The sequence below is a fragment of the Portunus trituberculatus genome, chromosome 39 (genome assembly GCF_017591435.1).
Source record: "Portunus trituberculatus isolate SZX2019 chromosome 39, ASM1759143v1, whole genome shotgun sequence".
Classification (NCBI taxonomy): Eukaryota; Metazoa; Arthropoda; class Malacostraca; order Decapoda; family Portunidae; genus Portunus; species Portunus trituberculatus.
Genome location: NC_059293.1, coordinates 6,665,913 through 6,692,406, shown reverse-complemented (window position 1 = coordinate 6,692,406; position 26,494 = coordinate 6,665,913). Strand labels below are relative to the sequence as shown.

The window sequence follows — 26,494 nt, the reverse complement described above, 5'->3', positions numbered from 1 at the left end:
TCTTTCTCGGCTTTACCGAGTCCTTCTTCCATCAATTTCTTGTAGTTCGCTATTTGGACTTTTAATTCTTCATTTTCGGTTCTTAGCCTAGTTTCGTTTTCTTTCACTCTTTTTATCCTTTCTTTCAATTTCTGGAGCTCTTTATCCTGTTCTTCATTCTCTTTCATTCCCATATTCTCCTTTATCAATTTATCTAATTTACGTTCGATAGTCAAGACTCTATCAAATAGTGAAGTTTGCGCCGTATCAAAGCCTTCAAATTCTCTTTTTCCCTCACCAACATTGTCATCATCAGCTTTCATTCTTTCCCTTGTCACATACCTGCATTTAGATGGAATATCTTTCTCACTCATTATTATTTAACACTGTATTCATGAAAAAAAAAAAAAATGAGTCCACACTTTTCGCCCAGGCCACTGCAAACCCAAACAAAGGTAGTGAAGATCAGCTGATTCTCGGGAGCGACGGTATTGCGTGCTTCCTCTACCGCACCTCGTGTGTATTTACCTAGTTGTAGTTTTACAGGGCCTGGGCTTTATGCTCGTGTGGTCCCGTCTCCATATCTACACTTATCCAATTTTTCTTTAAAACTATGCACACTCTTAGCTGATACCACTTCCTCACTCAAACTGTTCCAAGTCTCAACACATCTTTGTGGGAAACTAAATTTTTTAACATCTCTCAGACATCGTCCCTTCCTTAGTTTCTTACTATGCGATCTTGTGCTTCTAAAGTCATATTCTTCTCTCAGGATCAGTTTCTCATTATCCACTTCATCCATTCCATTAATCAATTTATAAACTTGTATCAGATCCCCTCTCTCTCTTCTCTGCTCCAAGGTTGGTAGATCCATTGCCTTTAGTCTTTCCTCATATGCCATCCCTTTAAATTCTGGAACCATTCTTGGTTAGCCATTTTTTGTAGTCTCTCTAATTTTCTTATGTGTTTCTTTTTATGGGGAGTCCACACAACTCCTGCATATTCCAATCTAGGTCTTATTTTAGTACTTATCAATTTCTTCATCATTTCCTTGTCCATATAGTGAAATGCTACTCCAATATTCCTTAGCAAATTATACGTCTCTCTGAAAATTCTGTCAATATGGCTTACCGGTTGATTATTTTCTTCCATTGTCACTCCCAAGTCCTTTTCCTTGTGTGTGTGTGTGTGTGTGTGTGTGCCATGCATATAGTATCTATTTACTTAGTGTATTACATAGACCATTTCAACTGTTAGTGGTAGCAGGTCAAAATGTGAGAGAGAGAGAGAGAGAGAGAGAGAGAGAGAGAGAGAGAGAGAGAGAGAGAGAGAGAGAGAGAGAGAGAGAGAGAGAGAGAGAGAGAGAGAGAGAGAGAGAGAGAGAGAGAGAGAGAGAGAGAGAGAGAGAGAGAGAGAGAGAGAGAGAGAGAGAGAGAGAAATCCTTCAGGTAACTTGAATTGTAATGTCTAGAAGTACCTAAAAAATTGCAATACAAACAAAGTGATCAAGCATTGTACCTTGAGCATGTTAAGTGTGGTTCCAGGCCAAGGGGATACAGTGGCACGTTGAATCAGGGTGGAGGCATCAGTTTTACACAGGTCTGACCCAAGTAATGCATTGAATAAGGTTGATTTCCCAGAGTTGGTGCATCCCAAGATGTAAATGTCACCTGGAAAAGAAAATATTTGTTTCACACCATAAGCACATTATGCCACTAAAAACAGAAAATAGAAAAATACAAACACTATACAAAAAAGAATGTGCATCATGAACTTTTCTAGTATTGTTTTCATAGGTTCATATTTTGGTAAGTAAAGACCTGTAAAAAAATCCACAAGATAGTACAACATACAGTCAACTCTTAATTAACTCAAGGGTTATGTTTCTGGATGTTGAGTTTTTCAAAATTGTGTTATTCAAACATAATTTTCCCATAAGAAATACAGGGGATCCTCGTGATTCAACTGTTTGCAGTTCAAATTATTGCCAATTCGAACTCGGTTAATTAATACCCAATCCTCAAGGTTTGACCGACTGACTCACCAATTCGACATCCATATCTCGCGCGCCACCCACCCAGTCAAATCCTCCACCAGCTCGCCAGGTGGAAGTGTAAACCGAAGCTACCCTGTGCCAAGGTCCCCACTCACTGAGAAAATCCCCTACAGTAGGTGATTTTAGCCTAATGTAGGGGGTGGGGGATGCCTACAGGGAAAATAGCAATTTGCAAGGGAAACTAGAGAGTTTACTGACAATATGTAGGGGAATGTTTTTTTTTTATTTCAAACACTATAAATATTTGTCTGGACACCCATTACAGTTTATGAAATATGGATTATATATATATATATATATATATATATATATATATATATATATATATATATATATATATATATATATATATATATATATATATATATATACAGGCAACCCCCGCTTAACGAAGGTTCACACAATGAAATTTCGCTACAACGAAGGTTTCATTTTACTACCATCTGCTCGTTTAATGAACACCAAACTCGCTATAACAAAGTTTTATCCAGGTATTTTTTTCCAAGTTTGAAAGGCCCGCTGTATCACGCAAGCCGACAGGCTTTTGAATACACCAGTGCCTCTCGTGGACAATACACGCACCACTCACTCCCCCTGTTCAAAACAATAACAGCGTCAGCAGCAGCTCGTTTTCCCTCTCTCAATTTACCACCAAAACGCCCTGCAATGTCGCCTAGTGTTGCTAAGAAGACCAGGAAGTCTCTTACTCTCGAAGTGAAGCTGGGTATTATTCACAGACACAAGAGAGGCGAGAAAACTAATAGCATTGCTCACCACCATCTTGACTTCACCTACTGTCTCTACTATTTTCAAGTCAGCAGACTCTATTAAGAAGGCTGGTGAGACCATATCTTCCTTGCAAGTGAGTTGTTGCTGATGAAGGTGGACATGAGAAACTGCATAGGGAGACGGAATCTATATTAAAACTAAATTGTACTGACCTGTAGGGCGAGACCAATAATCCATGCGATGCTGTCATATCTCTCATTACTTCAAGGAAAATGGAATAACTGTTCTTTAATCAATTTAATGCATGACTTTGCAAAAAAGAAATAAAAAAAAGGGGTGGGGACAAAACATGAAGGTGTCATAGGTAAATTAAATACAGTAAAGATGCTGGTTATAAAAGTAAAAATTACGTAATATTGTGTCCTCTTGCGATACCCAGTGTAATATAATGAATGGGGAAAAGAAACACTGATAAGGTTGTGGTGGTGTGGTGCATATCTTGTTTGCACTGGGACAAATCCTCTTCATCATGGCTTCAGATATACCAGCTGCATCTGCTGTCCTCTTCCTTGCTTGATTTGTGGGTAAAAGTATTCCTTGCAAGCTTTTTCTTTTAAGAAGTATCTATTAATTCTGTAGACAAATTCCTTGGTTTGGCTGTACAACACACAGTAAGACGGGGAAGCATCAGTGTGTCCTTCCATCGTGGTGACCAGATGAGAAGTGAGCAACCTGCATGGTGACCTAACTTCCTCCCCCTCTCTTCCCCTAGGGAAAATGCCACCTTGGGTCGAGTGGCAACGTCACCTGTCCTGATATGCCACAACATTATACAAATCCATTTTATTTGCTATATAACACTTATTTCTATCACCTGCTATTTAATGAAATACAGTGGTACCTTGGAGTATGAATGCTTTTGAGTATGAACAATTTGGATTACAAACAAAATAGTTGTTTTTTTTTGCATTGGAAGACGAACTTTGCTTGGGAGTGTGAACAATAACAAACACAGTCAAAAGACTGCGTGCAGCACTGTGCGATCAACTCACTGCATGCTGGGGCACCGCGCTGCCTCAGTGCCTCAGGAGTGTTTTTTGTAGTTGTTTGGTTGTTGTTTTGTAGTGCAGGGGATAATAATATTAAGTTATTTTAGTTATTAAGATCATTGCCTAGTGTAGCAGCACACATGGTCACAAGATATGCAGACAGATGTATGGAAGATTCTAGAAGATCCGAGGAGAAGAGAGAGTATCCAGCTCATGAATTAAAAATCTTGGGCCGGATCCAAGAAGCAGGTTGTTGTCTATGTTGGTACGAATAACCTCCATACCAACCTCCCGCTCTCATAGCAACCCTCATCAAATGGTATCCACAAAGATTCGTTGTTGTTGACGGTTGGAGGTTGGTAGCCTGCCTAAGAGTCCTCATTGGCTGCCAGAGCTGATACGTCACTACCGTGTCATCACGAGGACAGGCAGCCAATCAAAATGCGGCTTTATGTTATCCCTACTGTAGGGATCAAGAAATCTTATGGTATTGTTCACAAACACAGATACAGTGTCATGTGCCCACAGCTACTACTCAACACAGTCAGCAGTCCTCACATTGCTTTCATCATGATAAGTAAACCCCATAACAAAACAAGGACACAAGGAGTCGCCAACATTGAGGCTTTAACACTGGTATAGGAGGTGTAGTGTCGGGGTGTGATTTCAGGCAGGCGGTAAACCAAAATCAAGACAAAAAAGAGAAATATTGTTTGAATGTTTGCCAATGGTAGTAAACACAGTGAGCTGTTTCCTCATTGTTTCATCTTAACCAAATTGCATGTGGAATTTATTTAATGATTTGGACATTGCTTTGCGTAAAAAAAAATCTTTCCGTTTGCTTTTTTTGAACATTGGTGACTTACATACCCAGTATGTTTTATATGGGCATTAACCTATTTCTTGACCTAACTGCTGGAGTATGTTTTATTAATTTGTTCTACATTGCTAAGAAATGGAAACATCAAGATTAGGGTGGGTTAGAATGGGTTGGTATAGGCAGCGTTGAAAACCCATCCATTTATACATAACAATAGTTTGCTTTGGTGTACATATAGTCAGTATATAAGTGAAGCAAAATCTGGGTATGAGTGAGAATTGCATACCCCACTGAGTCACTGAGTCCTCCTCTGCTAGATGAAGTTCTAAAGCAAGTAATTCATGCCGAGGGAAGCGGTATTTCATTAGTAATTCACTATCACTTGGTGCCACGGAGTCAAGGTGATCCTCATGGCATGATCGTGTATGAACACAGAGACATGCTATCCATTATAGCAGGTAATAAATGAGTGGAAACATAAATATCGTGGTGAAAGCATCACGTAAGCTAAAAGGGTCACAAGAAGAAGAAGCGGCCGAGTCGCTGCAAGTCCCCGCCATGTCTGCAACCAATCTCATCTTTGCTATATTTTTGGTATTCCATGTAACATTTCACTTTATGCATTACAAAACAATCCTTTCTTGGGGGCAAGGTTTGCAAAAGGGTAATAAATATGTTGTTTTGTGAATATAAATGTATATATAAGACAGTAACCACCTCGAGACGTGGTGTTTCCAGCAACCTGATAACAACCTCGTTACCGTCCCTCCAAGCATTCATGGATGCCATTTTGTGGCAGGAGGTTGCTCTGACATAGTTAAAGTTTCTTGGATCCAGCTCCTTAACCTTTATAGCCCGTCAGACACGATCGTGGCTCTTACGTTAGAGCCCGTCAGGCATGATCGTGGCACTTTTCAGAAGCTGCGCTCCTTTATGCTGCACAGTTTGTGTATGCTTGAGGCTATCTGTCATATATCGAGGTCTGTCATTGGCCCATTGTTTTCAAGATGGTGGACACTTAGCCAATCATGTATCAGCCTTTACAAGGATATGTTTGTGGAGGTGTGAGGGCGCTGAGCGTGAGGATGGTGAAAGCACTTTTTTTTTTTTTTATACCATGTGAGCTTTTCACAGAAATTTATGGGCTAAAGGGGATACTTTTTAGGGTACCTCCTATCTTAAAGCCCACCCGCTAGGAAACCGTTGCCCCGAGTGAGGAAGCCCAACCTACACTCGGACCGTGGACAGGATTCGAACCCGTGCGCTTGAAGATCCCTTGGACCCCAAAGCGCGCATGGTTCCACTGTACCTTATGTCAGTATGCTGTATTTTATAATTTTTTATGTATTTCTTGGTGAGATAAAAGATATACATGTATTTCTATGGATAAGTAAGCAGTTTAGAAACATATTATGATGCATGACAATATTGGAATCTTAATTTTTATCTCGTTATTGGTTTAGATAAGAGTGCGTACTGCTGGCTTGATGGAATCGGCTGAGGAGGATGTGTTGACACTTGTTTCTGTCTGCAAAGAAGTTGAATTTTCACGTTATAATATGCTTACTTCCCCGATTTATTTTTCATGATGAATGCAGTATATCAAAGAAAAACTTATTGGCTTATATAAGAGTGTAAGGTGCTGGCTTGATGGAGTCACATGAGGAGGATGTGGTGACGCTTGTTTCTGACCACGAGAACTTGAATTTTTATTATATTACATTTTGCTTACTTTCCTGCTTTATTTTCCTATCTTTTATAGTTATAGCATAATAGTAGTAGTAGTATATATAGTAATAGTACAGTAAGTCCTCGTTATATGGTACATATGCGTTCCTGAAAACCTTACTGCAAATCAAAATTACTGTATACCGAACCCATTATAACATGTAAAAATAGGGAATGCGTTCCAGCATGTCAAAAGTCACCCCTACAGAAATGAAAATACATAAAAATAGTCACTAAAAAAAAATTGAAAGTACTGCACAAAAGAAATAAACAAAATTTTTTTTATTTACCTTTCAATCGCCATGTATTCTATGAGATGATGTCCCTCCCAAGGCTAAGGGACAGTAGGGATTTCAGCCTTTACTCATCTTCCGCTGAGTGGGCAAACGAGGATAAGACGTCATCGTCTGCACTGTCGGAAGCAGATGTGGAAGGCCCAGCTGTAGCAGGGTCGGCATGTTTCATTGGTTTGAAGAAAGAGGATATGGAGGAAGGGCCAGCTGTATCAGGGTCAGCACGTTTCACTGGTTTGAAGAAAGAGGATATGGAGGAAGGGCCAGCTGTAGAACCGTTGGTACCAGATGTGGAAGGGCCAACTGTAGCAGGGTCGACAGGTGTGACAGGGATGGCATGTCTGACTGGCTTGAAGAAGGAGTAGATGGAGGACTGTTTGGTTTTTCTTGTTTTTTCATCATAGATTTCTTGATAAATCTTGACACTTTTCTCTATCATGAGCCACTTTGCTACTCCTGGCAGGATTTGGGTCATGTTCCTTCAGGGTTTCCAGAGCTTTTAGATACCACCGAGACATTCTCTAAGAGTTGTGATGTCCAGGCTATGCACAGGTTCTTCTTGCTCGTCTCCCTCTTTTTCTGCCTCCTGTGATGCCTTGTCTAGTTCATCATTTGAGAGAGGTTCAGCATGGCTTTCCAAAAGATCTTGAACATCATCATCATCATCATCAACTTTATCGAAATCAGCCCTATGGCATAGATTTACTATATCATTTCTGATCGCACCGATGTCATCTTCAGCGAAGCCTGGGAAGTCATATGTGCATTCTGGCCATATTTTATTCCACACAAAGTTCATGTTAGACGTCTTCACTTTGTCCCAAGATGACTTGATGTTATCTAAGGTGTGCTTGATGTTATACGACTTCCACCATTCTCTGATAGTGGGCTTGCCAGGCCCATCTGTGCCTTTTATCAGTTACTGCATGGTTTGCCGCTGGTAGTAGGCTTTAAGTCTTTGCCATGATTATTATGAATATATTTGTGCTTACAATAGACACTTTAATATTTAATAATAAGCTCCAAGTGTGGTCAAGTTAAAGTCAGTACTGTGAGTAGCGGGGAGTTGCGGCGTGGATGACATCATCACTCCTGCTCCCACACGCTGTGCCCTCTCGGATGACATGAGCGGATACCGCATCTGTGAATTTTTCTTACCGTATATCGAATCTAGGGTAGTAATTTCCAAATACTGTAACTGCAAATTTACCGTATAAAGAACTACTGTATAACAAGGACTTACTGTATGCAAAAAGTAAGAAATTAGGTGAAAATTGTAAGATTAAACGAGTACTTACCAAGTATGAAGTTTGATCATAATTTCACGAACATTCAACGACGTCACAGTGGTGTACAACAAGATGCCATGCTACCATTCCATCGTCAGTCACTTTAGAGAGGAGGTTTGAGGAAGCAGTTACAAATTACCGCAAGGACCCTTCGCCCTAAAGTGAGGATCACAAAACAGACAGGGTGGGGAGGGAGGGCGTTGTACACCACGGTGACGTCACTGAATGTTCGTGAAATTACGATCAAACTTCATACTTGGTAAGTACTCGTTTAATCTTACAATTTCACGTCACGAATTTCAACTGACGTCACAGCGGTAGCCAACGAGAGCTTTAGAGAGGTTCCTCAAACCTACTAAAATACAAAATCCAGGAAAAAAACGAAAAGCAATACAGTAAAACCTCAGCTCACGACCATAATTCGTTATTAAATCCTGTTCGGCACCTGATTTGTTCGTCCCCTGAATCAATTTTTCCTATAAGAATGTATTGAAATACCATTAATCTGTTCCATACCAAAAAAATAAATCATACTTTTGTCCATAAAACCCATTCAAAATAGACCTTTAATGTATGCATGACATGAACGAAATAATTATAAAAAGCCTAAATTGTTTTACTTACCTAAATGCTATCAAAATAATAATAAAATGAATAAAAAGAAAAGGTTATTTACCTGAGAGACTGGACGTTGATGGCATGATGGAATGGAGGAGAAGAGGATGGGGAGGAAGACAGACAAGATCCGAGAAGACAGTCATGAGAGAGGACTTTGGATGTGCGCAGCGTGCCAGAGCTACACAACAGCTGTGTAGCGTCACAAGTCCCAGGAAAAACAGGAGAAAATCGTGGTGGCACGGAGATTATGTTATGTAATATTCTTCATATGTTCCTGTTTCTATTTTCTTTTGTGCTTATGTTTTGTTTTGTTGTTGTGTAATAGCCGGGTTGGCTATTACACAAACAGCTTGCCTACCGGCGAGCCGTTTAACTGCATTCGTCCCCCGAAACATCATTCGTCCCCTGGGTTGATATATTGACAAATTTTTTGGTCGTCTCCCGAATTGTTCGTCCTTAGAGATGTTCGTTAAGCGAAGTTTTACTGTACTCAGAACATTGGTAAGGAAATTACCAAAATAGCAAACATAAGACCCATCACATGTATTTCAGGACAGTATCACAAACAATCCCAAGAACCTTCCACAGGGTACAGAACAATTTTTGTCCCTAAGTTTATGCCACAACCAAGTACATATAGTGTATATATTTCTTGAACATTATGTGACCCAATCCCCAGAATCTTACAGAAACAAAAAAAAAAAAAAAAATTCTTTCCCCACTTCGCAAACCTGAAGGGCATCACAAACCCTTACAAAATTTAACATGAGAAAAGAACAAAAGCATTACAACAAAACTGCTCTAGCAGACTGGACCTGTTGGGCAAGAGGCTTCCGATAGTGTCGGGTAAAAGTAGACTCCCTCGCCCATCCAATGGTGGAGACTACTGTAACAAGAGGCAACATTCGGGCTGTCTTACTGGAAGAGGCTGACCTAGTAGAATGGAGAGAGAAGACAGTAATGTCAATGCCAGCAGCTCCCATCACGTCTCTCACCCAACGACGCAATGTATCCCGGGAGGCCAACCGAACCAGAGGTTGTGTAGTCAGGAAAAAACCCGTAAGTGACCCACGGATGGAGCTAGTCCTATCTAGATAATGTTTGATGGTGTCAACAACACACAAGCGGCTGTCATGCGGGTAGGCATCAAAAAACAAGCCTGACATGTGGACCCCAGGACAAGAGGTTTTTAATAAGTCTCCAATCCCAAAACCAACCCGAAACTCTGTGACAGACATGTTTCTAAGATCTAGTAAATGTAAGGTCTGACTGCAGTGGCCTGACAACAAAAGCATAAGAATAACTAGTTTCCTTGACAACTGAAGAAGAGACAAGTCCACAGTAAGGCCAAGACCACAGATATAATCCAACACTACCTGAGGATCCTAAGTTGCATGGGAGCGTGGAAGAGGTCTTTCTAAGAAAACTGCCTTCATAAACCGAGAGACTAACGGATGTTGTCCTGCAGGATGACCATCAATAGTAGCAATAGCAGAGATGGCTGAACGGATTGTATTCATGGAGCTGTATCCCCAACCTGTGCTGCGTTGATATTGTAACAAAAGGTGATCCAACAGGATACTCACAGGTGGCTTAAACGGATCAGTTTCCTTTCGGAAGCAAAACAACAACCAGCTGCTGATATGCGGCCTATATTGTGCCCTAGTACTAGTTCTCCAGGAACGAAGGAAAAACTGGGCAACCTCCTGCGAAAGGCCACGACGCATGAATGCTGCCCGGAGAGCACCATCGCTGTCAAAACCAACCTCCGAGCTCGAGGGTGTGTTAGAGTTGGTTGTTGAGGGAGAAACAGAGGACAGTGTGGAAGCAAAACTGGATCGGCTGCCAACAACTGAAGGGCCGTTGGAAACCACACTTGTGTCGGCCAGAGTGGAAGAATCATCAGAGCTGTCGCTTTGTCGTCCTGTAGTTTCCGGAGAACTCTGGAGACAATGCTGAAAGGTGGAAATGCATATAAGCTCTTACCACCCCAATCCAAGGTGAAGGCATTAGTGCACATAGCAGATGGGTCTGGCTTCCAGGAGACATAGGCAGGCAATTGAGCATTTAAGCGAGTGGCAAAAAGATCGATAGCTGGAGTATAAAAAAGCTGACAAATTCTGTTAAAAATATCGGGTTGTAACATCCACTCACCATCCATCCTACTAACTCTGGACTCCACATCAGCTGTCACATTGTACAAACCCTGTATATGCTGTGCTGACAGGGTAATATTCCTAGATGCAGCCCACTCATAAATCTGCATTGTAAGGACATGAAGATTAGGTCTTGTACTGCCACAATGATCTATACAAGCAACTGCAGTAGTGTTGTCAGAACGGAGTCGAATATGGGAGCCAGACCTATCCCTACACAGGGACTGCAAGCCCAACAGAATGGCCTTCAACTCTAGGATGTTTATATGATCCAGCTCCTCCTGGGCCCAGTGACCTCCAGTTGTGACGTGTCCCATTGAAGCGCCCCAACCAGTCAGACAGGCATCTGTAAACAACTCACAATCTGGGGAAGAAGAGAGGAGAGACTTCTCCTGAAAGTCTATATTGGCCACCCACCAAGCGACCAAATGTTGGGCATGACAATCCAAAGAAATAAACTTGTCAAAATCACCACAGGACCGAGCGAGACCCTGGTCTCGAATCAACTCCAGATACCTGTAACGGAGAGAAGCTAACTCTACTGCAGGTGCAGAGGCCACTGTCAAACCAATGAAAGATGATAAGTCCCGTAAAGTGACATTACCCTTAAGTAGCAGCAAGCCTTGTTCCCTGATGCACTCCTTCCTACAAGATGTTAAGGTGGTAGTCATGGCAACAGAGTCCAACACCACACCAAGGAACGTAACCTTCTTTGTAGGCTCCAGAACCGACTTCCGCACATTGACAGTGAGACCCAGGGAATCAAAGAAATGCAAGGCATAGCTGACCTGAACCTGTAAAATCTCTACTGATGAAGCAATGAAAAGACAGTCATCCAAATAACATAACACGACCATCCCAAGGGATCGCAGGTGGGAAAAGACAGGTTTCATTAACTTTGTAAAAATACGAGGGGCAGAAGATAACCCCTGCAGGAGGCAAGTAAATCTGTAATAACGGCCCTTCCACATAAACTGTAGCCATTTCCTGTCCTCAGGCCTAACATAAATGGAGTAATAAGCATCCTTAAAATCCACTGTAACAAAGAAACAGTTAGGGTAAATTAAGGGTACGACATCCTTCAATGTATCCATCTTAAAATGTAAGCAAGGTACATGAAAATTAAGGTATTTTAAATTTAGAATGACTCTTGCTGGGCCAACTGGCTTGATGATAGGAAAAACATTTGAAAAGAAACCATGAACATCAGGTAAACAAGGCTCCACAATTGACTAGATACGGAAGTGATGTAAAGCATTGTTCAAAGCCCAATCATCAGCTTGAGACAGGGTTAGAGGACGAGGAGGTACAGTCTGAATAGGCAAAGACACAAAATCAAGAAATTTCTCCCTCACCACATCATAAATCCAGGAATCTTGACCTCCACATGGACTCAGCAGAAATAATCTTACCTCCTCTAAAATTATCAGGAGTATTAACTAATTGTGGAATTGAGGAACTCACCAGAGGGGTTAGTGCTGGTGTAGCTTCGGCCCGTGCATCCCCCTCCCATGGGGAGGCCGCTGGCCGAAAAAAGGCCGGGTCTGAAAACGAGGGCGGTACTGGTAGTGAGCCTGAAAGGGACGGTGTGAAGACTGAAGAGGAAGAAAATCTCCTGTCACACTTGCGGGTCACATCAAAGGGAAATAATTCCTGCTGACCCACCTCACACTCCCATTTGCAGAGATCAACCATGGCCGAGTCACGGACATGGATTTGGGCCACATCCTTCCGCAACTGGTTGAGGTAATTCATTGCTGAAGTAAGAAGGTGCAAACAACTATTAAGGCCATCTAAATAACACGACAAGCTCTTACCCTTCTTTTGTCCAATATCATTAACACACACAGCAATGGGAACTATTGCTTTTGTCAACAGGCAGTTAGTCTGGAAAAGCTTGGCATCTACCAGCCTTCCATTCACACTCATGGCCTTGGTTATAGCCGCATTTGTCACAGGCCTCGTGAGGTTCAGCACATTACTTGGGAACCTAATCTTTGCACACGTTAACTTCACACTCTCAGACACAGGCCGTCGGCGAAGGCTGGCAATGAGGATAGTGGCCAAGTTGTTGGCCAGCGGCTCTCCCTTCTCCTCCTCGCCATGGAAGTGGCCAGAAAGGTCACCCAAAGCCCTCAGAAAATCTTCATCCACATCATCGTCACGGGTAAGGTGGTCTAACCCATCAAGAGGGTCTGGCTGGCTAGCATGGGCAACCCCCGCCTCGTCTTCAGACAACGAGAGCGCATGAAAACCACTAAAGTCATTCCCGGTGTCTGTAGATGCATCCGGCGGTGCCGAGGTCATGTTCAGCTTGTCAATAAGGCTGACACTAAGCTAGACAGCCTATCCAAGGCAACTCTGTTCCCAAACACAGCAGACTCTGACATGGCGCCTGCCAAGCTCGGCCCCGGGAGTGACAGTGGTGAAGCGCAAGGTGGAGGAGGAGTGGAATCATCCACCGAGCACCGCTTCCTTTTCTTGCCATCTGAAGACGACGAAAGGGAGGGGGGTGGAGGAAGAGACTGCTCTGTGCCCAACATCACATTGCTCAATAAAAGAGACAGAGACAAGACGGTCATAATACACCATATGGCGTCACCGTAAGGTGGCATTAATCCCCATACAAACTCCACACTGCTTGTCTATCAGAAATATGTAGTCCATCGATGTGCTTTTCACCCACAGTCAACTTAGGACTGTGTAGGAGAAAGCTTACCCAACGAGACGTTGCTTGGAGTAGAACGGAGCAGAAGCGGCTAGATGCGTGACTGCGAGGAGGTAGCAACCAACTGACAGTGGAATGGTAGCATGGCATCTCGTTGGCTACTGCTGTGACGTCAGTTGAAATTCGTGACGTGAAAATAAAATTTTTTTGGTCTTGGGAGATGGTTTGGAACGAATTATAATTTCTTCCATAAGAATACATGTATTTTGATGCTTTGGAGTAAAAACGTTTTGGAGTAGGAACAAAATTTTGATCGGATTAAGTTCATATTCCAAGGCAACACTGAAGTCAGAATATTCTTAGAATGTCATTTGTTGACAATACCTTAATCAAAGAACCATGAGTAGTATAGGCTGAGTGTTTTGATTGGAAATCTGGCACAATGGTGAACAACACCTTATGAGTCAGTACAATTTAGTTTTACTTTTTTCTTTTTATAGTGATTGCACTATTTGACCATGATGCTCCCGGCGACTGCCATGGAGCTCTGGACTTGTGTGTGCAGACTGTCTTAGTGTAGCGTAGCTATCTGTACACTTAATATAGTGATAAAGCAAGCTGTGTTTGTAATGCTGGGAACATTAGTATTAAGTAAGTTAGCAATTATTAAGGTTATAAATGTAACTACGACACACACGGATAACAGAGACCATATTGTGATCGTCATATCACATACAGATGTACAGACATACCGTACTGGTACTGTCAGAGAGAGGGAGAGAGAAGCTAATCAGCTGTGAATTAAAAGTACAGGTAACTCTTGATTTACGCGTGTTTAATTTATGAGTTTTTCTTAATATGCGACCGAAAAAAATATTATAATTAATTAAATTTGCGCGATCGGTTTGCTTATACACGATTTCGACCACATCCTGCATCCCCCCTATTATATATTGTTTCTTATGAGAATTACAAGTTTGTTTTACGTGAATTTTGAAATATGTGATGCCTCTTGGAACGTATCTGCTGTGTAAATCGAGAGTTACCTGTACTAAATTATATTGCAGCATAATCAGAAGTCTACCACAAATTTTTTACTCCAGTCGGTAAAAGGAGAACGAAGCTGTTCGGGAAAATGTCATTAATGTAACGCCAGTAGTAATGTCAATCAAATCATTTTCAATTATGTCTGTGCCAGTCATATTGTGATGACTGATAATACTTTTGGGAGAGGGAGGGTACAAAGGCCTCCAAGAAGTTAGACTGTGGGAGAGTACGAGAGTTCTTGCTCTCATACTCAGTCTAGATTCACCCTTCATTCCTAACAGGTCAGTTGCATACTCACTCCTGAAAAATTAACATAACTTTTATATAAAACATAGCACTTATGCATATATATATATATTGTTAAACTGCTTATACAGTCTAGCTTTGCCCTTCATTCCTAACAAATAGTGGCTACTACTCCTCCCTGTGCTCATGAAATCCATGCTTTTTTTGTTTGTTTTTTTCTTTTTTTGTAGGATATTTTTTTTGTGAACATAGAGAAATGTGAAGATATTTTGCTGGTGGTGGTATTTGGTAAAGTGAAGGGGGAAAGAGGGTAAAGTGAAAGGGGGGAGACTGTCACCAATCCAGAACGTCCTCCCCACAAAAAAACGGTGTAATGAGGCTTCCAAAAGACAAGGTTGAACGTGTTTGCTTGAGAGAATGGCACCACTTGGTACATTTCTTTCCATAAACAGTGCATTCTCGCCCTAAAGACAAGTTAAATGAGTTTTCTTGTGGGACTATGAAGTGATCGAGTTGCGTGTGTCGCCACGCAAGTGAAATGTAGTGAGGCTGTGAGAAGTAGTGGGATATATTGTGTAATTACTTTTTTCTTGTATTTGCTTTGTAGCGAGTGTTATATCCTTTTCTGGTGAACTGGGTTGTAAGTTGAAAACAATGTGATTGTGGGGAGAAAGTTCTCTTGATATTATTCAACCAGTTTATTTGTTCTTATCAATCAGTTTATTTGTTCTTACATTTTTTCCCCGGCATTTCATGTTTACATTAACAGCTCGGAGAAGACTGTGTGAGAGAGAGAGAGAGAGAGAGAGAGAGAGAGAGAGAGAGAGAGAGAGAGAGAGAGAGAGAGAGAGAGAGAGAGAGAGAGTAAAAGCTTGATACTACCTCAGGGACTACTCACCTACAAACATTATAGTGTCCTTAAAATTAACTATTACAGCGTGATTTATTAATACACTTCGTGAATCAGGAAGAAGTCCTTCTAAATAAAAGCACAAGTGGCTGTATAGTGACCTTAACACAGAAGAGAATTGCCATCCACCTTCAACTGTGCAGGCTATGGGAGGAGGGTAGTCCATGAGCTATCTACATAAATGGTACTTATCAAGTGATAAAGACATACAACTGAGGCGTCTAGAACAAGAGGGGTATTCCCGCCAAAAGTTAGTTTTGAGTAAATCGCGTTTAAAGTTTGGCAATGTTTATGAACGTGTAACTCTATAACCATTGATCCTAGAGAAAAGTATTATGTAGGAAAAAACACACCTGGAACAGACCTTTCCGAATATGTAAAAGAAAATAACCTATCCTTGAAAAAAACACCTCATTAGAGGAAAAAAACAAAATTATCCCCATCACGATAACTCTCATTTTGTACAATTGCACTGCAACAATAAAACATCATGGAAATACATCAAAATAAAAGGGATTGATAATGGAAAACAGTTTTCAGAACTGTATTAAGATATAATAATAATAGTTTGCAGCTAAAAATGTATATGATATAAATTTAAGGTAATTTCCTTATAAATTTTCAACTATTAAAGTTTAGCCATGGCACTTACGATTGCTGCAACTGATTATTACTTTATTTTAATACAAAGACACCAACACTTACATTACTGAAGTGTTGAGTACAGCCTAGGTAACTGAGGGGCAGGGGGGGAGGGGTTAGAAGTCAGGGTCATCCTCCAGGCGGTCTTCATCCTCCTCCGTGGAGTCATTCTCGACCCACCCCCTTACCTTGCGACGTGCAGCTTGAAGCACGAAATAGGGTGTAATCCTCGAAAAAATTAGCACAATGCGATCTTACAGTGAGGCCTACTGAGGCGCAAGAACACTGATTCAAAGATTGTGGGGGTGGAAAAATCCAGGTTCATGTATTTTTGCCGGCTTAGTACAGGCAGCCAGCTGATTGTACACTTTATACAAAGTATCCCAGTGATGCAGGTGACAAAATAATACCAAAAAATCACCTTGCACTGGGCTGAAAGGCAATGGAAAGCGAGAAATAATAGCAAGGAAAAAGTTTAAATGGCACTATGTAAACACGCCGCGGGACAAACAAAGATGGCCGGATGCTATGATTGGCTCGCTGAGAGGCGGGCTCGGCACCTCGCGTGGTGATTGGCTGGGACACACGTGGTGGCGCATGGCGGCAATACCCCTCTTGCTCGCTATCTCACGGCTTGGTCTAGCAAGAAAGCGCTGGACTTTAAGTCCTTTAACTACCACGAACAAGGGTCGATATCGAAATGCGGCCAACGCTGTTCATAAGTAGAGGGATAAGCCTATTACATCCCACCAAAAAGTGAAAACCGGTATTTTGGCGGGGATACCCCTCCTGTTCTAGATGCCTCAACTGATCCTAAGCTTAAGTAGAATTTCACATCATGAAATTTAAACTGACGTCACTGAGAAATCCAATGAGATGCCCACCATGCATGTCCCACATCAGTTCATTGCCTACCTCCGTCCAGTCTAGATGCCGCTCCCTCCAGTCTGCTGATCTCCGATTTTACCGGTTTCTCTAAGGAGTTGTCCTGGTGCTGACACTTAGAGTTTTTGGTGACAATGAATACAATCCAAGGATTGTTGTTTTTGGGTGTCGCTCCCTGTTAGTGACCCAGACTTGTGGTTTAGTTGCAGGGTCACTTGGAATGGACCGGGACAGTGTTTTGGAAATGCCAAGATGTTCCTCCTCGTCGCCAGCTAGCAAGCGGCCCAGCAGCAAGAAAGTTCTACCAATGGGGGAGGATAAGAGGAAGAGAGACAGGCAGAAGGATAATGGAGCTAAACAACAGGTGGTTTGTGCTTCGCTGTCTTCTGTTGTGGGTCTGAGTCATGATGCAAGCACTCCTCTTATATCAGCTGACCACTCTGCCAGGGACATTCAACTTGACCGTCTAAGCATGGTTATTAGTGGCCTGCTTGCCAAGTTGGATGGGAACCCACCAACTACCATTGCCTCTGTCGGGAGCGGTGCTGATTTTAGTGGCATCACTGCAGCCTTCTCTGGTGACAAGAATGGTGAAATTCTTGAGGGTGTTTCTGACCCCTTAGAGGAGCTGGATTCATTTGGTGTTCCCCAGCCGGCCAACCCTGACACGGGAGGTGATAATGCTGACTTCCTTTGTGCACTTGAGGAGTTGTCAGGTCACTTTCAAGGAGAGAAAGAGAAAGGTGAGCCCCATTCTGAGCATCTGGCTACCATCTTGAATGTCAGTCTGAGGTGCAGGCTGTGCTCTGACGGCATGAAGTCAACCTGTAGCACGATAAAATTCTCCAGTAATGTGCCGAACTTGTCTGTTCCGGCCACTAATTCTGCTGTCACCTCTGCCATGACTGTTGGTGGCAAGCTTATAGATGTGCAGCTCTTCCATACCAATGGACTGTCTTCCAAGTCCCTTGTTCCTGTGGCACAATGTAACAATGATATTGGGGAAAGAAAAGGGAAGCCAGTCTCCAACTTGGAAGGGCTTCATAATAGCCTTAGACTTTTGACCTCAGCAGTCAACTATGTGAACCAGCTGTGGAAGGAAGTGGTTCAGATCCACATTAATGATTTGACCCTAACTGAACTCTGCAAATGGGAATATGCAGTTGGAAGGGAAGAACTATTCCTTTTTGACGTCACAAACAAGTGTGATGAAATTAGCAAGACCAGAAAACTGAGGAGACCTTCATTTCATCCCCACAGGATGTCTGGATCAAGATGATTTGCTCCCTATGGATCAACTTCTAGGGGTCTTTTCATCTTTCACAGTCACAGTCAAGGACATCTTCTAAGCCTCTTTAGGCCACAAGCTGCCCCAGGAGAAGGAAGGGGCAATGGCCATACAAGACTCACCAGGAGGCGTCTTTCCAGTAAGTAACATTCTGTACTCTTTGCAGAAACCCCTAACAATTTTGTCAGTGGTAAAGTTTTTGCTGCCAGACAGTTCTGGCAGGCTTTATCTACAAATAAGTGGATCTGTGATGTTGTCCATGGTAAAGTCATGAGTTTCCTGCTCTACCTACCCAAACAGTACTGCCTAGACCTCTTGACCTTTTTGTAACTGATTGCTCTGCCCTATACAATGCCATATTGGAGTTTATTGACCATAGAGTGGTTGAAGGCTGTGAATCAATTATGGGTTAAGGTTTCTTTTCAAATATTTTCCTGTTAGAAGAAAGATGGAACAGCTAGAGTCATTTTGAACCATAAAGAACTAAATGAATATATTCTTCATGTTCACTTTAAAATGGATAACCTTAAGGAGATTGTCCAGCTAATCCAACCTGACTGCTTTTTTGCTACCTGTGATTTTAAGAATGCTTTTACCCATAATTATTAATTATTGCTTAAACCCCCCACCCCACAGCAAAGTTACATAATGTCCATTAGCTCGCAAGAGAACAACGAAAGAAAAGAACTTGAGTTCCCCTTTCTGTTCTCTAAGATAAGGTGCACAGATCATTTTCTATAACCTTTCGGTACCAGCCAGCCTTCCCCCACAATTCATTAGCTTCTTTGCTGCCATAGTGGTTACATGTGTTACCTTAGCTCGCTTACTGACGGCTTTTTGTCCTTTTTCTGCGGCTTTTGGGTTGCCGCCTTGCTCTTGTCTTCAGTTAGAGCCTTGGTTAAGTGTAAGATCATGGTAAGGCTGTGTAGTAAGTGCTCTAGATCGTTACCATCTCGGTCTGTGGACCCTCATGACGATTGTTTGTCATGTAGAGTCAAGTCATGCAGTCTCACATCTCGGTGTGAAAAATGCATGTCTCATGATGAGTTTCTCAGGTGTTTGGAGAATGTAAAGGTGCGTAGGGAAAGGAGAAAGTCTTCACCTGGGAAACGCAAGGCTCAGAGTTCACAACAACTACACAAACGTATGTGTAAAGTGGAGGAGACATTGGATAGACTGTCCCTTTTTCTTAACTCCTCCCAGGATTCTCCCTTTTCTGGGTTTCAGTCTCCTATTCATCAGGTGGACTTTCGATCTCAGGGAACAGATGGTGCAGCCTGTCCTGGGGCCGAGATGGTTCCAGCAACAGCCGCGTCAACAATAACACAAGCAGCTGGTGTTCCAGGCCTCTCTACTGACACAGGTAAGATGCCAGTTGCTCTGACGAAGGACCTCGCTGGTTCTGGGGGTGGATTTGGTGACTGCCAGGTTCCTATGGTCATGGCAGTACAACATTCTACCCGTGATACGGAGGTAGAGAGCCGGTGTTATGACCCAGGACCCTAACTCTCTGCCCCACCCAGAGAATTAGGAGGTAACAACTTACATATAGCCCTAAGGTCTGACAAACAACCCATGCCCTTTAAGACCAGCCAAGGTACTGCCAAGGAGGTCCCGGTTATGGCATTACCGTTGGCAATGATGGGAGGGACAGCTGTCACTTTGCCCTAAGGCGTGACAACCAGCTGTCTTCCTACCCCAAGCAGGGCAATGGTAGTGGTGGGAAGGACAGCTGTCACTATGCCCTAAGGTGTGACAATCAGCTGTCTTCCCACCCCATGGAGAGTGATGGTAGTGGTGGGAGGGACAGCTGTCACCACGCCCTAAGACGGGACAGCCAGTTTTTGTCCCTCCCCAGGGAAGTCAACCAAGGTTCTTATAATGGACATTCAATTGAACCCCTCCCTGGCCCTTCAAGAGCTGGGTTGACTAACACTTATCTTCCCACACAGGATTTGCACGCTGGTGCCATTCCTAAGGTGGGTCTGCAGACCAACCAACCTCATGACCAGACTGTTGAGGTTAGTTTGGCCTCATCTACCAGAACTACTCACCATACCATCCCTTGCAGTGGTGTTTCTCAGGGGGACCATTCACTTTCCCAAGAGACGTCTGATGAGGTGAGCCATTTTATTTCCGTTCCTGGTAGCAGCAATCTGGTCCCAGGATCCTCAGCTTCCAGACTGGTTGAACATCCCTAGTCCACTTATGAGGCAGATGAGGAAGATAAGGAGGAGGTGTCTACTTCTCAGGTGAGTGATCCTCCTTTTCTACAACTTATAGATAGAGTGAGGAGTTTTCACCAGCTTCCAACTCCTGAAGCTCCTTCCTCTTCGATTCTCACGGGGGTTGAGCGAGCTCAAGGATCAGTTGAGACTCGCCGTCCCTCCTTGGCTATCCCTTGATCTCTTTTGGCCCAGGCTATTCGGGAGGAAGCCCAAGGCAAGGCTCTGAAAGACCCTAGACCTAATATATCTCCTTTCCAGTTACCCAGATTTTGGAAGAAGGGTGCCAGTGAAATTTATTTACCCGAAGGGGCCTCTCGGGTCCCTCCTCCAGTAAATGAGGAGTTGGGTGGTCTTAGACAGGGGGGAAACCAGATGGTGTCAGTTTCCACCCGTGTCTTGGCTCAGATGGAATCAGTGTGTGGTTCCATGACCGACATCGCCTCTTGGATAGACCAGGTGTTGGCCACTTAGGCTGGAGACCCTTCAGGCACACAGCAGGAAGTGTTGGCCTTTTTATCCTCTCTGGCCAGGGCCAACAGAGATTTTCTTTGCCCTGCAGTAGAACTATGTTGTCGGCTCCATATGTTACGGAGAAAGGCAACTGTGGATGCCTTGCCTGGTTCCTTTTCTGATGCAGATAAACACCAGCTTATGTCTTCTCCTTTTTCTGATTTTCTCTTTGACCTGTCTTTGGTGGCTAAGGTGCAGAACACGGAACACTTGGCTTTCCAACAGCATGCTATCTCTTCTCTGGTTAGAAGCTTGACCTCTTCAGTTAGGGGATCAGCCGGGACACCCCATGGAAACAGAATAAGAGGGCAGGTGAGAAGAGGGTCCCTTCTTAGACCCTTTCAATTGGCTCCTGTTACCAGATCCTCCCCCACAGGGGGGTCCTTTCGTGCCCAGGGGGCTCGCAGTGGAAGCTCCCGAGGCCGAGGCAGGTCACGCTAGGGAAAACTCTGGCTCTCCGGTTCCTGTGGGTGCTTGCCTGCAGCATCACTGGAGAGTGTGGATGGAGGCAGGGGCAGGGTAGTGGGTAGTGAAGATCCTGCATTATGGGTATGTACTCCCTTTTCTTTGTCCCCCTCCATTAGCTTCCAGGCCCGTAGAGTTTACAACCTATGTAGAGGCGTCCGTTCGTCATACGGCCCTAGACCTAGAGGTTCAGGATATGTAGGACAAAGGGGCCATGGAGCCAGTGGTGGACAAGCTAGAAGGCTTTTATGCAAGCCTGTTCCTGGTTCCGAAAGTAACAGGGGGTTGGAGACCGGTGTTCGACCTTTAGGCCCTGAACAAGTTTTTAAGAGTCAGCCCATTTCGAATGGAGACAGTGGCTTCAGTGTTGGAGTCCATGAAAGTGGGGGATTGGATGGTCTCTCTAGCTAAGATGACGTCCTAACGGTAAGAAGTCGTCCTAAATCACAAAAGGTGGCCGCCTTGTTCCCGGTCCCTTCAGTGGCGGAATTCGAGTCTTAAATCCTTAAGACGGCATCCTAAGCCCCTAAAGATGCGTCTTACTGCTAAAACACCTCCCGAGGTGTTTTAGCAGTAAGACGCGCTCTAAGATTTCATCCTAAAAGTAAACATGGCCGCCCGAGAGGACCGCACCGCCACCACCTGCGACAGAGACGGTCGTTTCGTGAGAGGAAGGACGTCCTGAATGAGCTAGATGACCGTGAGCTGGTGAAGAGGTATTGGCAGGATCCTGCTGGTATCATTTTCGTGACAAATTTGGTGCGGGAAAGGCTGAAGAGACCAACTGCAAGGAACAAGGCCTCTCTCCCGAGATGCAAGTTATCTTCACTGCGGTACCTCGCTATAGGAAAGATGCAGCAGTGCAGCACTGATGACTTGGGGCCCTCACAACAGACCATCAGCAGGATCATCAGTGATACAGTGATACAATGCCATCCTCTCTTAATTCATAAGATTTTAGTCACCCAACTGGAAACTCAGTGGAGGAAGGAGGAGTTTCTGCAGATTGCTGGCTTCCCTGAAGTGATCGGTGGCATTGATGGAACGCACGTAATGATTGTGGCTCCTAGAGAGTATAAGGTAGAGTTTGTCAACAGGAAGAGATACTACAGCATCAACGTGCAGTTTGTGTTTGATGCTTGATACCACATTATTGATGTGGTTGCAAAGTGGCCGGGATCGGTTCACGATGCAAGAATACTTGTTCAAAGTGGACTCTGCACGATATTTGACAACGGCATCGTCCCAGCTGGGTGTCACTTACAGGAGATAGTGACTATCCCAGCAAGAAGTGGCTACTGACTCCATACCTCAGACCACAGCCTGGAGCACAGTCTTCTTATAACAGGTAAGCTACTGAGTAGTAAAATTTAGATAAAAAGTTATCTAATTAATTATCCCACATCACACAAAACTAATTATTTACCTCCCATAGTTACACTTTTCATATAAACTAATATAAAGTGCTAAATTAATGAATTAGGTATTTTTGAAATATTATTGCAGTTTCACACAATCTTGACCCTCCCCCCAACCTTACTGGATTTCTCCATAAGATGAAGTAACCTAACCTAACATTTTGTAACCTCCTCATTGGGTTGACATCATCCCCCATTAAGGAGTAACTTAACATTTTGAAACTTGACCAGAACAACTGATAAGGTAAAGTAATTTAACATTGTGTAACCTCCTACCTGGGGAGCTTTGCCCCCTCTGGATCCCCCAAAAAGTATACGTATCATTAATATCTGATAAGGTAAAATGGGGCTAGAAATGCTCCATAAAGTAAAATGTAGACCCTGCAGAGGGCTATAATTATGTAAAGTGTGTTGGTTGAATCACCAATACAACAAGTAAATTTCATGAAAATTTCCAAATATTTAAGAGTTTCTTCTTTTTTATTCTAAGTTTTCATGTGAATATATTAACCTAACCAATGTTATACTAGAGATTTTTTTTTTATGTTTCATAATGTTTAAGCTATCATGTCACAAATCATTATCATACAATGAATCTTAACTTAACCTTATACATGACATAACCTAAATGTTTGCAGAAATTAAATTAATGCATCATACCAATTTCAAGTACTGCATTGTAAGATTGAAATCTATATTAATTTCAGGGCCCACAAGAAAACCCGCAGCGTTGTTGAGAGGCATCGGGCAGCTGAAGCGACATTTTCACATGCTACACAGTGAGATCCGAGTTGGTCCTCCATCCAAGGTCTGCCAAATTGTAGAGGTTTGTGCACTGCTGCACAACATCTGCAAAGCAAGAAACATCATTCTTCCTGAGGAAGAAGAACATCTTGCTGCAGCCGAGGATGGAGGCAACGAGGAGCGACTCCTAGCACAGAAAGTTCAAAGTCGCCATGAAGTAATCCTTTACAGGGATGAATTTGTTGTGCTTCACTTCAAGTAAGTAACACAACCCATAATGCTGATTATAGTAGCATTCTTCAGTTTTTCCCTCTGTCACTTTGTTATTTATATTTATATGTCTTGTTTTGTTGTGTGTGCACTGTTATGTTGGTGATTTCATCTTCCTTGCCTCACTCTCTGCCAGTCACCCACTATTGAAAAGATAGAGTTCTTCACAGATACCACAGTATCACTGTTCAGCCTTACAATATTTAAATGGGTTATGATGAATGTGTATCTCAGCAACATCTAAAAAAATAATTAACACACTTTCACAACTAACTTAAATGATTCTTTCTTAATTATTTTTCACTGATTTTTATGAGTGTGGCATTGACTACATTATCAATTGTTCTGTAGTTTTATATATATATATATATATATATATATATATATATATATATATATATATATATATATATATATATATATATATATATATATATATATATATATGTGTGATACAACATCAAGCAGTAAATCAATGTCTTTCTTTTACAGCATTGATGAGTGATGAGACACCAGTGTCATGACTGCTGAGATTGGTGTTATTCTCATGTAAGTAGTTTTTTTTTTTTTTCTCTCTCTCTCTCATACCTGAAGTAAGTAGATTGTAGGTTGAGCATATAGAAACTGCAGTTAATTTTGTGTTAACACTAATATTTGGTTGAGTGGTTACAAACAAAACAAATAGTACATTATTTATATCTTTATTACTATTTTTTATTTGTTTGTTTCTGGTACTCTAGTTTTTGTGTGTAGTACATGTACTTAGCCTGTTCTGCTTCTTGCTTCCTTTCCTGAGCCATTATAGATTCTTCAAGGAGTGCAAGCTCAAGCTTCCTTTTCTTCTGCAGGTGGATGATCTCCTCCTCATCCACAAACACCAGTGATGTACCAGGCAAGTCTGGCCCCTGTTGGTGCTGCAAGTGGTGTGGCAGGTGCCTCCTCCTCAACACCCACTGCCTCGGTCACCACTTCTCTCTGTTGGGCTGCCTCTGCCACTTCCCCAGCATCATCTGCTGCCTGCACACTGCTGGCATCATTAGTTCTAACTTCAGAAACTAAGCTGATAATGTTTTTGGTTTTATTGCTAAGGACAAAAGTAACAGAAACCAGTAAATCTAGCTAAGGGTACAATGTGTTTGACTTAAATCCTAATCTGTTTGAAGGAAGCCCATGTCTAAGAAACTGTAAATCCCTAAGACTCGTTATCATTAACACATTCACCCACTACAACACAATATTTATGAGGGGGAAGAAGGGATAGGAATTAAGTTAACTTTATTAGTTTTTTTTTCTTTATTACTGTTTTAGCTGTTTGGTTAAAGAATAAAAAAAAAAAATTTCTCAACACTAGATAACAAATTTACCATTGTGTTTAACTCTAAGTTGTAAACTAAATGGGAACGAGTATTTTGGATTGCAGACATTTGAGACAACATTATGGCCTAATATTGCTATATCTACAAGTGGCTTATCCTTTGTTAAGGAAGGTGCATTCAATGATGCTTGCCTTATTGGTACACCCATGAATAGAGACATTCTTAGGGTCCAAAATCTCAAAGATTAACTCATTGTGCTGGGAGAGAGGAGGGTTGGCAGGAGGTCCACCATCTGGAAAGAATAATATAATCTTATTGCTAATGAATTGCAAATACAAATAAATAATTTATAAAGAACGTGTTTTCACATAACATACGTAACTCAGATGTGTGGTTGGAGTAATATTATTTGTCAGAGGTAGACACTGCATCATAATTAGTGTGTGCAATAAATGCATCCACTTCACAAAAAAAAAAAAAAAAAAAAAATGCAGGAAATGGCTGGCACTTTAATATATTAATCACTAGTACAAAACTTTCAATGTTGTTGCTTCCAAACTTAAAACAGGAACAGTTTACTGAAATTTATTCCTTAAAGTGGTTAGGTTCCATGATCTAAATCTCAAGTGACCTTAACAGTAGACCTGCTGAAACTTAGTATTTACTCAAATTACTAGTAAGCTTCCTTGCAAAAAATAAATAACCATAAATAAATACTTTTCTTTAAGTGAAATTGCCTTACCTATTCAGTGCTTAAAAGGAATAATAAGATAAATCATATCTTTTGTTAGGGTAAAACTGAAATTTCTATCAAGCTCAAAAATATTAAAATCTTGCTGCAACTCACACACAAATATAACAAAAATTAGCTCCCAAATTAATAACTCTTACCTGTGGCAGTCATGGCTTCTCTCTGCTTGCGGGTGTTCCGTCTTGCCTCAGATTTTATAATATGCCAATGTTTCTGGCACTCCTCAGTGCGGAGAATGTCTGACACGGCAGACACCTCCGCACTATTGCTCCTCAAGCAGCATTTCTGGCTTCCTTAGAGCAGCCAGCTGTGGAGAAGTCGCTCCGGAGTATTTTTGCGAGAATTTTGTATAGGTGGGCCAGATGAAGGCGTCCAGTTCGTCTTCCTGT

General features: G+C 42.3%; 1 protein-coding gene and 1 long non-coding RNA gene across 4 annotated transcripts in view; one reads left to right on the top strand and one right to left on the bottom strand.

Moving 5' to 3' along the window:
- The window catches only part of LOC123515648 (nitric oxide-associated protein 1-like), a 267,601-nt gene that overhangs the window by 171,937 nt on the left and 69,170 nt on the right, over positions 1 to 26,494 (bottom strand). For all 3 annotated transcript variants that reach the window (XM_045274465.1, XM_045274467.1, XM_045274466.1), the window contains one exon: positions 1,498 to 1,649. In XM_045274465.1, coding sequence (XP_045130400.1) covers positions 1,498 to 1,649 — 152 coding nt within the window. The remainder of the gene's footprint in view (positions 1 to 1,497; positions 1,650 to 26,494) is intronic.
- Positions 22,571 to 25,166, top strand: LOC123515656. The gene is made up of 4 exons (XR_006677944.1): positions 22,571 to 22,954; positions 23,732 to 24,026; positions 24,531 to 24,587; positions 24,887 to 25,166. It is a non-coding gene; the product is annotated as an uncharacterized LOC123515656 (long non-coding RNA).